This window comes from Tachypleus tridentatus, chromosome 2 (genome assembly GCF_004210375.1).
Source record: "Tachypleus tridentatus isolate NWPU-2018 chromosome 2, ASM421037v1, whole genome shotgun sequence".
NCBI lineage: Eukaryota > Metazoa > Arthropoda > Merostomata > Xiphosura > Limulidae > Tachypleus > Tachypleus tridentatus.
Window position 1 is genome coordinate 33,332,808 of NC_134826.1, and position 11,613 is coordinate 33,344,420.

The following is an 11,613-nucleotide window of genomic DNA, read 5'->3' on the forward strand; positions in this document are numbered from 1 at the left end:
AAATAAACTTAATTAAAATAAGGTAGATATAAATTAATAATTTTCTTCTTCATTTGATGTTATTCCGATATAGGTTTAGAGTAGTTTTATTTTATGATAATTTGCAGATTCGGGTGGCTGGGCCTGTATCTGTTTGATTGTTTTTGCGCAAAGCTACACGAGGATTATCTGCGCTATTCGTCCCCAATTTAATACTGTAAGACCAGAGGAAATGCAGCTAGTCATCCCTACCCACCGCCAACTCTTAAGCTTCTCTTTTACCAACAAATAGTGATGTTGAACATCACATTATAACGCCCCCAAGGCTCAAAGGGCGAGCATGTTTTGTGAGCCAGGGATTCGAACCAACGACCTTCATATTTCGAGTCGAGCGCCCTACCCACCTGGCCATGCCGATTCCCTTGAAACAGAATTTTTTTTAAGTTTTTAACTTTACTTGGTGTCTCGTTTTATTAATTTTATTTAAAACATTTTACACACTACGTATTATATCACAAACACTGTTCTTGAAAAGTCCATGAATTCCTTTTCTCATAACATCCTTGGTCCCAGGCTGTCAGGCTCTAAAAACTGGTGGTCTTTATAAATTCTGTTGCACATTTCTCTAGTCTTCAAGTTCAAATATAGAAGGAATTTGTCATTATGTGCTTGGAATGTACTGTCCAAATGGTTGGAGTATATAATTATATATTATTATAATTATATTATTTTGTAATTGAGTATGTAAAGTACATAATTACCTGCAAGTTTAATGCATATAAAATTCACACGTTATATCGTGTTACTCCTTTCATTTATTTAGTAAAACAAATCGAAACGACTTCCGCAACATTCATATATAGATGCCTTTTATTAACAGTGTCTTTCAATCAAATCCACTATAACGACAGTGTCAAGTAGATGCACATTAATAACAGTGCCTTTTAAGTATAATCTTCTCCGTTTAAATCTTTTCCTAAACAAGGAAAGAAATTAAAGGTACATTTACCGTTTAAGCATTTAGTAATATTATTCAACAGAGATAAGTGAGAGCCGAGTCAAAATTCAGTTCCACTAATTGAAAGATGCAGCTTTATTGTTTGAAACAAAAAGAAAGTTATAGAAATCTTTATTTGGCTCCGAGGGGGAAAGAAAATTCGTAGTAAACATGCTGGCTTTAGTTATCACACGTCACTAGTCTTCTTATGGCTATCGGAAGAACAGATGAAGAATTACCTTTGGCGTTTCGAACTTAAAGAAAACTTCTTGTTTTCTCTTTGAGTTTACACGAACCACATATTTACAAGAATATTTTCTATATATTTTTTCATGTAAAACAATTCATGCTACTGGTAGTTGTATGTTTTATTCAGAAACTTAGGTAAGAACCTCATAAAACCTGCCTATCACATCTTGGCTGTTATTTATATTATGAAACAGTAAGGCCTAGCTGCCGTACCTTGGTTATTATTTTTACCATCTAACAGCCTCATATAAAACCTAGTTATTATACCATGGCTATTATTCATATCATACAAAACATTATGCAAAAATGAATATATATATATTAGTTGATATCTACACTTTTGGATTTTGTAGTTTTTCGTCTTTTAATTGAGAAAATATACATTTTATAAAACTGGTAATTTGCTACCTCATTGATAATTACATGAAAATTCCTGGAAATCTTCATATAAAATTCAATGCAAGAGCTTGAAATTCAGTTTCTAATTGATAGTCACGTCTATAAAAAAGAAATGTCCGCCAACCATGTGCTTTGTTGTTTTTGTTTTAATAATAAGTCGAAGTGTAACAGAAATCTAGAGTTTTGGTTTGTACTGAACTTCTAAAGAGGTATGATGTTCTTACAACTGGTGTTTAAAGGTTACTGTATTTGTATTTATTATTACACCATAAAAGAAGAGTAACATTCATAGAATCATTAAATATTAATTAATTATAATATCTTTTTTCTATTTTACAGAAACATCGAGTGCTCTGAAACTGGATGATCAAAAAGAGCACCAGGGGTACTGTACACGAAAAAACAACAACAAAAAACAACCCAAAGCCCCTTATAAGAACCACACATGTGAATGTGCTAGCAATAATTCGAAATGATTTGTAGACATGAGATATTTACGTCGTATTTCTAAGCGGGCACACAACTGTATCCACTGGCGTATGCAAACGCTCCTCCATCACTACTTCTTCTCACTGACTTCTTAACGTTGCACTTCACGTCATCCACGTAGAATACATCTGATACCGTTCCATCGGCATCGGATGGATAAGCGCTGGCCTCGTTCTCTAAGGTATCTTGAATATTCTGGAGTACTCCTAATACAGAGGAACAAATGCGTAAATCCGTGCAGAATTTTACACTCCTCTTTATTCTGGTTTAAAACAAGTTTATTTTAGTCTTTGGCATAGTCATCAGAACTTTGTTGATGAACATACATTATCATAACTATTTCTTTCTTGTAATAATAGCAGTTTAATGGGAAACAATGGTACTATGAATATCAAATAAGTTCTTTAGAAGACTAGAATAATTGTTCACTTTTCCAGTGAGTGTTTATCAAATATGTTGCTGAATAACACTTGTTTACAGCGTTACTGATCCTTCTAGTTAATAAATGCTCATTTTATATCTAAATGATATATCAAAAAATAACTAAAAATACATTGATTTCCTCTAACACATTATATTAAACTGTTGGATATAAGAGACTGTTTAGTGTACGCTTTATTATTTAGTTCCTTTTGTGATCTAGTATTTAATTTATTTTTCACAAGAAGAGTGTAAAAGTAGTTATTTTAAAGGCGATAATTTTGACAAATTTCGTTACACAAATCGGCAAGTTTCGTGTATAGTTTAATTGTAATTTGACGTCACATTACTCGCACCTTTCGCGTTTCTCTCGTTGCCTTAAATGAGTATTGTTACATCGTAGTGTTTCGTAGTTTGTAGAAAGTTCTAGACCTCATTTAAACAATTATAATAATATATATATATAGGCGACCAAGTGAGCGCAAGTTAAGTTAGGAAAAGTAAGTTAGAAAGGTGTTACTTCACTATGACTTGTTTTCAATATATACTTTTAAACAAGTAGATTGTGTGCTACCCGTTTGTTGTTGAAATGTACCAGCAACAAGTCACAGACACCTACTTTAAAACAACTCGGCCCTACATGCATTAAAACCTTACAAAAATAATAAACTATATTTTGGCCATCTCTTCGCTAATGTCTCAAGAAAGACAAAATATTAATAATTTTTGTTGTTTCTTTCTATAGTTATTCTTGTATGTTGTAGAGAAAACTACCTTACATGTCGTGCTATTGGTGTTTTATGCCTATCCTATCTGTTATGTATAGTATAATACTGAAAGTATTATGTGGACATAGAACACAGGTAGTAAATGCTGCGTACATTTATTCTTTGTTTCTGTTAACGCAAAACAAGCTTCTTAAATCGCTTTTGTTTAATCTAGGACAGGTTTCTTAAAAAAGATCTAAGACATGGTAGTAGGCAGAAGATTTTTTTAACATTTTCTTTCTTACCATAAACTGAATACGACTAAAATGCAGAAAAGCTTATTTTATTTGTTTTACTTTTTTGTCTATTCTTATTTTCTTATAATTGCATTTCGGTTGTCTTGGTAATACTGCTAGCTAATTTTGACAACACTCTTCATAAAAAACGAGCATACACATTCCTATGGTACGTGCATAACGTGGATAAGAGAAACTCAAATTTCTGTATTTGAACGTGTAAACCAATACTTGACAAAAGACTGAATGTATGTGTCCACTTATAATTAACGAACTAGGTCTGAAAGACTTTAATTTTCGTATTCTTTTCTTTTAATAGGCAGTTGTAGTACATAAAAAAATTAATCAAACCTACAAGTCCACTCTGTCTAAACTTCCACTGAAAAACTAGTTTAATGGCTGCATTAACGTGACCTCTTTTTGAAAACAGATAGACTAAGTTTTGAAATTTCGTGTACTTTAAGTGCAACATAATGTAGAGGGCGATCTTTATTAAGATTTTCATTTATTAAAATAGAATCTTTTTGTACGAGTTTCTTTGTTGACAAACAAATAATATAAACCTGAAATTAAGTTTACCTTGGATATTTCTCAACACATGCTTGTTGTTGGCTTCAAAATCGGGTATATTGATGGTAAAGGAAAATCCATTATCTTGGATTGGAAAGAACGACCGTAGCCAATCAAAGCCTGGAAAGTCAGAAATATAATCTCGTTTTTCTCGATAATTGAAAGCAGAAATTCCAGTAACTGTGAAAAGAGTCAGAAAAAGAAATAAAAGAATTTGTGGTACGATAGTCTGTTTCATAGTGACGACTTCCAGTCGGTGTTTCAAATTTCTCAAATTCTGAAAAAGAAGTGAAAATAATTTAAATATAACTACACGTTCAAATTAAGCTAGTAAACTAAAGATATACATGATCAAAGATTAATAATTTTATCTAGTTTTTGTCTACATATCTTTAATTAGGGGTTTTATTCCCCTCGCTGGACTCAGCAGATAGCCTGGTGTGGTTTTGCTATAAGAAAACGCACACACACACACGTATCTTTAATAACACAACTCGGTCGCAATAAAATACCTCTGCGATGATTATGCAATTCCAAAATAGTCAGAAAACATAAGTATTCTGAAAAGACGATATCATACTTTTGAAGCTTTTTATTATCTAATCTGAATTAATGTATTTCATATTAAAGCTTATAATACACATTCAATATAGCAACTGAAATGCTGTAGTTTTCCAAATATAGCTCATAACAGTCAAACATGGATATAACTGATAAAACATATATATTAGTTCATAACGACTGAGCAAACTTATAGCGAAAGGGTTAACTTATGTATTGCAAATATGTACTCGAAGGGAACACGTATTGAAAATGTAAATTCCGCGTGAACAGTACACGTACCTTGGGGTAAATTTCTGGACGATTTTTAGCAATAACGAATGACCCTGAAGGTGAATTAACCTTCAGTGATTTTTACAACACGAGGAGTATCGTAAAGTTTTTACCATAATACAATAGTTATTACTTGATGAAACAAATAAGCCAGTATTCAGTTCCGCTCTTAAAATTATTTGCCGGGAATGCGTATCAGTGTCGGCAGAAATTTATTCTCATACACCCCTCATAACCAGCGAATATATACATTTCTATGGTACGTGTGTGTATATCATAGGCGAAACACATAGCAAATAAGTGTGAAAATTCAAAGGTCAATATTTTCAATATATAAATCATTATTTGACGAAAGTCTAAGTGCGTCTACTTAGAACTACCAACACCACTATACCACTTATGATACCACCAAACTTGGCATGCACACCTGACCCCTACAGGAGAAACATGGGAGGGTTACATATTCATCTGTGCATTGAACGGATACGTAGTTACTATTACTTATACAAGCTAAACACATTCGTTCTTAATGACAAAACTTACAGTGTCAAAGTATGGGTAATTAAAAAAAAAAAGTCAGTTTGAATCCAACTACACAAGGGAAGTTTCAGTGCATCCGAAAATGGATAATTGTATATAACTAATTAGTGAAAACATTCCTCTAAAAATAAACAATCTTAACTTAAACCTGTAGCTGATATAATTCACATCAACTATTAAAGCACTGCTTTACGGTGTTTGTTTATGAATTTCGCGCAAAGCTACTCAAGGGCTATCTGCGCTAGCCGTTCCTAATTTAGGAATGTAAGACCAGAGAGAAGGCGGCTAGTCATCACCACTCACCGCCAACTCTTGGGCTACTCTTTTAGAAAAAAAAGTGGGATTGACCGTCACATTATAACACTCCCATGGCTGAAAGGGCGAACATGTTTGGTGCGACCGGGGTTCGAACCCGCGATCCTCAGATCCAGTCAAACGCCTTAACCCACTTGGTCATGCCGGGCCGCTTTACTGTGTAGTAAACAAACTTATTTCGAACTTTCTGCAACACACAGATAGCAGCAACTCATTATTAAAATAATCATATTTGGGCGTAAAGAATTGATGTTCTTTGTGCATATGACGCTCAAATTCGGAGCTCAATCAGGGCCAAAACAGTCAATAAATAATTATTAACAAATTGATAACACACTTAGCACTGTGTCAAAACGCTTATTGAAATTTGATATCTATCCGGTAAAATTATTTAACTGTTTGTTAATAAATTATATTTGAATCAGTTGTCTTTGAAACGCTCCAAAATAATTAAATTCATTAGAGTAACGAACCCGACTGGCCTCTTCAAAGTTTTAAGAACAAATGTGAAAAAATAATCTATAAATATATAGTGTTAACTCTCTGTGAGCTACATGTAATAAGTTTCTCCAATATTATACGGTACTTACCTAGCTTCTGTTTTTCCCATCTGTAAGTGTCATCTTTTACCTGCCTAGGATATAAATACTCTCTTTGCGAATACGTCTACACAGTCACGTGATACAATTCTAGATCACCAGTCTAGGAAGGCAGAGGTGAAATCTTTGTTCTTTCCCACTCGCTCAGCAGCTGAGTTTCTTGGTATTCTGTAGGATTTTTTTAGAATATATTTAACTTCAAATGTTGATAAAATGAGGGTATCAAACTTGTTCTGTCTTGTAAATGAGTATTTTCTTGAGGTGACCTTGACAAACAACTACCATGCTACTGACACTTGTGGTTAGAAAATTTCGTAATTTATTTTCTGCATCACGGAAAGACCTGGGTTTTTCCAATAACAGATAAACTCATCTTTCGAGAGCAAAATATTTCCATAAGAATTCCCTCGCTTTAAGGGACTAGTCTCTCAAGGAAAACAGCTATAGGGAGACAGACTTAACGCCAATAACCACCAGCATAAGGAAAGAAATAATTCTTTTTTAAGTCTTCGTCAACCAAACATTCTTATTAAAAAGTATTCAAGTAAGCGGAGCTAAGAATGAATCCTTATAATCGCTTGTGCCATAAAGAATGTACAATCATAAAGAGAAAACAAAACATTTTATCAGCGAATGAAAACTTTATATTCTTTACATGATTACGACAACCTAATTGTTTTTCAGTGATCAACAAAATATTCATACAGTAAACATTGTTAATCAGAAGTGTCCGATAAACATAGGAGAATTTCATGAATGCATAGAGAAGAACATAAAAATGTTAATCAGAACAGTCCATTAGAAATAAGAAATTTCCCAGCATGCACAGGGGAGATGCTAACGAAACATTTAAGTCTCAAAGGGTATATAGAACGTACATGTGTAAAGGATTTCCCCTAAGTAGCCGCACTAATAAATTTTAGTAACTGACCGTCAATGTGAACAACTTAAGTGGTTAGAAACAAGTCTTAATTAATATAATTTAAAAAACGAGCTAATCAACAAATTTTGACTCATGTATAAGAACGTGACTGTAGTTTCTAAAAATCCTATATTGTAAAACAATAATTTTGTCATGTCCAACAAATCATGACTGTGATTTCTAACAGTCGTATATTATAAAATAGTAATTCCATTAAAGCTTATATGTTCTTACTGTAGTTGCTAAGAATATTATGTTACAAAACCATAACTATATTAAAGCCAACTTGTTTTGACTGTGTTTGCTAAGAATGTTATGTTATAACACAGTAACTGTATTAAAGCTAACAGATGTTGACTATGGTTGCTAAAAAGTCATATACTATAAAACAGTAATTGTATCACATTTCACATACTGTGAGTGTATTTTCTAACTGCAACCCCTAATGGCACAGCTGTATGTCTATGGACTCGCACCACTAGAAACCGAGTTTCGATACCTGTAATGGGCAAAGCATAGATATCCCATTGTGAAGCTTCATGGTTAATTCAAAACAATCAATATGCCTAATATTAATAAAATAGTAATTGTATTGAAGCTAACATATTCTGGAACAGTAAAAGGAAATCATACACCAATAAATAAACTCAACGTGGAAAAATATTTTAAAAATAGATTAGTGTTACATATTTTATATTCCCAGGAAACTAAGCTTTCCAAAATGTTTGTTTTGCATTTCATAACAAAAACTATAACGAAAGATAAGGTATTTTTGAATTTTAACAAATAAATAGACATTATATTTCAAGAAGACCGCAAATATTATTGAATTTACCGGTTTTTATTTCACGTTGTTTTCAAGAGTGGTGTGATGAGCTGTTTGGTGTATTATATAACAACTTTAGAAGAACAGAATCGACTTTCTGTAATCCATATTGGGGCCCGGCATAGACAGCTGGGTTAAGACGTTCGATTCGTAATCTGAGGGTCGGGGTTTTAATCCCGGTCGCACCAAACATGCTCGCTCTTTCAGCCGTGGGGGCGTTATAATGTGACGGTCAATCCCGCTATTCGTTGATAAAAGAGTATCCCAAGAGTTGGCGGTGGGTGGTGATGACTAGCTGCCTTCCCTCTAGTCTTACACTGCTAAATTTGGGACAGCTAGCACAGATAGCCCTCGTGTAGCTTTGTGCAAAATTCAAAAACAAACAAACACAAAATACTGTTATTTGTTTGCTTTTGTTCATTACGAGAAATCTTCAACTTGTATAATTTATCGCACCCTAGATACGTTTCAAACTGTCCGTACGTAGACCATCATATAATCAATCTTTACCGTCCTTGAAATCTTAATAATGGGAATTCCCGGAGTACTGATGAGGCAACTTAGTGAACAGGTACAAGAAATATATGCAACATTAACCTTGAGTAATGAAGGGGAAAGCAAATACTTGAAGAACAAAGAACCTTTCTACACTGACGAAAAGCATCTAGACTGTGAAATATGGAGAAAAAAATAAGTTCTGTTAACAGAATTGAAGAAGATTCTTTTTTAAACATCAAATAATGTTTAAAAACAAAAAATACAGGTATTATCAGAATGCATGAGTTGCCATGTTTCTACAATTGCATCAAAGATTTTAAATTTAATTTGTAATGTAGCAATTATATAAATTGTACAAGTGAATAGATTTATCAGAACATGAGTATGAAGTTATACAAAGATGAAATCACAAGTACATTCTCAATTTAAAGTAGTTCTTAGTAATATAATATCGACAATCCAGTTGTTTTTCTTTGTACGAACCAATAAGCAGCACAAGAATCAAGTCACAGAATTTCTCCTCTGTCATTTCCTCCGTACTCCCACCCATGAGAAAAAGAAAGAAATTGAGACCTTATTTAAAGACTCAAGTTTAAAAACATGCCGATCTGAAGGTCTATAATCAGCTTCCGTTGTGACAAAACAAATCGGTTCAGCACTTTCAAGCCAGGGATGCGTTATAAAAATCACTTTCAAATACCATAATTTAATGAGAGAAACCCAAGTGTTAGTGATGGGTGCTCTAGACAGCCGCCTTCCCTCTAATCTATCAGTTTGAAATCACAGACGTTAGCGCATACAACCCTTAAGTATCTCATGTTATTGAGATTTCTCTGCGAAAATATTAAAAACTTTAATCCTTCGTCAATCCGCCTGGTGGCTGGTAATTTTTTTTTCCTTTAGGTTTTATAATCACCGAAGAGATTATATTTTAAAAGTTTTTTTTAACGTTCGTGCATTTTTACTGATTTTAGAGTACTTCTGTACTCAGCTATGTTACGTATTGCGATTTCAAATAGCCTAAAACTGAGTTATATTGTAATTTAGATTTAGACGTTAATTAAATGTCGATATGTATCAAACTTATGATATCTGCCAAAAAGATTGATACACACAGTTTTCCTTCTTAATATCAATATATCTTAATACACAAACAATAATGCAATTTATAATAACTGTTATTACAAATAATGATTTATATACAAAAATGTTATAAATTTACAAACAATACTAAGTCTTCTGTCTGATCCGGAACTTCCTTGACGATGAACGAATCAATTTCCAGTTGACATTGGAACAGTTCACTTGGCGGGAAGCTAGCTAGCTCTACACTGATCGCACCACTGAAGTTTACAATGTTTCCGTAAAAATGCAAACATCCGATGTTGATGAGTATTAACCACAGCTACACCTTTCGAGGTTTATAGTATACCAACTATAGCAAACCAATGATACGTATAGTGTCTCTTGATGCGTTGCGTTAGTTATCTTTTATAAATGTGAGGCGAATCTCTAGAAAATTCAACTTGCGTAGTAATTCTGTCGAATTGCTAGTACCTTAGTACAACATATATTGTTGATTCTAACATTCAAGAATCTTCTAAAGTTTTAGTGAATTGGCAGAAATTTCGCAATGCACATTTAACAGTAAAAGTAAGATTCATTTCTAAATATATAGTTAACTGTAACAAACGTCGATATTATAATAAATACATTAGTAAATCTGTCATTCCTCTCACCTTAAAGAATATAAAATTGTTTAATGCTAGTTTTGTAACAAAGATATTACATACATACATTGCGAAAAATACATTAAATATAATAAATTGTCAGAGATTTATACAACTTCAATAATCATGACAGTATATAACACAATCAATATAAATATCCTATGATCATAAAATTACATAGCACGTGAAAGTGCATCGGTGCAACTGTTATCAACCCCCCTTGACATTGATTATCTTTAAATCATACTTTTGTAATGATAAACTAATTTAACATTCTTCTCTTTTTGCCCTTGATTTGGTTAAAAAATGCCTGTAAGTTATGGTCAGTGTAAATGACAATAGACTGCTATGATGCACATACATACATATTAAAATGCTCTAAAGCTAATGCTAAAGCCAATTTTTCTTTTTCCATAGTACAATAATTATTTTAATGACAATTAAACTTTTTTAGAAAAATAATAAGCACGATAAACAATACCTTTGTTGTCTGATTGTAATAGAATGGCACCAGCACCATAATCGCTGGCATCAACAGCTAATGCATAGGTGCAATCAATACAAATTTAGTGAAATGTTTTTTTTCAGTAGGTTTGTTAGTGATACAGTGATGTCATCAAATGTTTTACAAAACTTCCTGTAATAACTAGCCTTTCACAAAAGCCTCATCAAACATTTCTTGTTAATAGAAATTGGATAATTCACAAAACAACGAATTCTGGCTTAAATTGGAGAAACGCGATCGTGGCCTACAACATGATCTAAGTAAACAACTTTGGCTTTACAAAATTCACTTTCTGCCAAATGTACAGTAAGATTAGCCGCATTACACCTCTCAAAATCCCCACGTAATACACATAAATGTTCCATCCCAGTTGTTACTGTAAATTACAATATCATCAACATAAATTACAACATCTGACAGATTGTTAAGACATTGATTTATGATTTACTGAAAAGTTGCTTGAGAATTTTTCAATCCAAACGTCATTATATTGTACTAGTATAATCCATCATTAATGATAAAAACAGAATTATCTTTTACCTTTGTTTGTCCGAGTAACAATCAAGTATCCCATCAGTAGGTGACAATTTGTGACTTTTCAGGTTTTTCCAATTTTACCAATACAGTCCTTCTTTCTTGGAATCTGTTAGGAATTTGTTTTTGTCAAAGCATTTACTTTGCATAAGTCTGTACAACATTTAACTGAACCACCCAGATTTAGGAAACAGTACACGAGGT

General features: G+C 32.8%; 1 protein-coding gene across 2 annotated transcripts; it reads right to left on the bottom strand.

Annotated features, from left to right (window-relative positions):
• Nucleotides 1-831: 831 nt before the first annotated feature.
• Nucleotides 832-6,542, bottom strand: LOC143240527 (uncharacterized). Of its 2 annotated transcripts, XM_076483111.1 has the most exons (4): nucleotides 6,386-6,542; nucleotides 4,116-4,383; nucleotides 2,123-2,319; nucleotides 832-1,188 (listed from the first exon to the last, which is right to left on the bottom strand). In XM_076483111.1, the coding sequence occupies exons 2-3, from the start codon at nucleotides 4,342-4,344 to the stop codon at nucleotides 2,132-2,134; spliced, it is 417 nt and encodes a 138-aa protein (XP_076339226.1). In that variant the 5' UTR covers nucleotides 4,345-4,383; nucleotides 6,386-6,542; the 3' UTR covers nucleotides 832-1,188; nucleotides 2,123-2,131. The 2 variants fall into 2 exon arrangements, with proteins under 2 accessions (XP_076339226.1, XP_076339216.1); XM_076483101.1 differs by lacking the exon at nucleotides 832-1,188 and having other exon boundaries at nucleotides 1,327-2,319.
• Nucleotides 6,543-11,613: the final 5,071 nt, after the last annotated feature.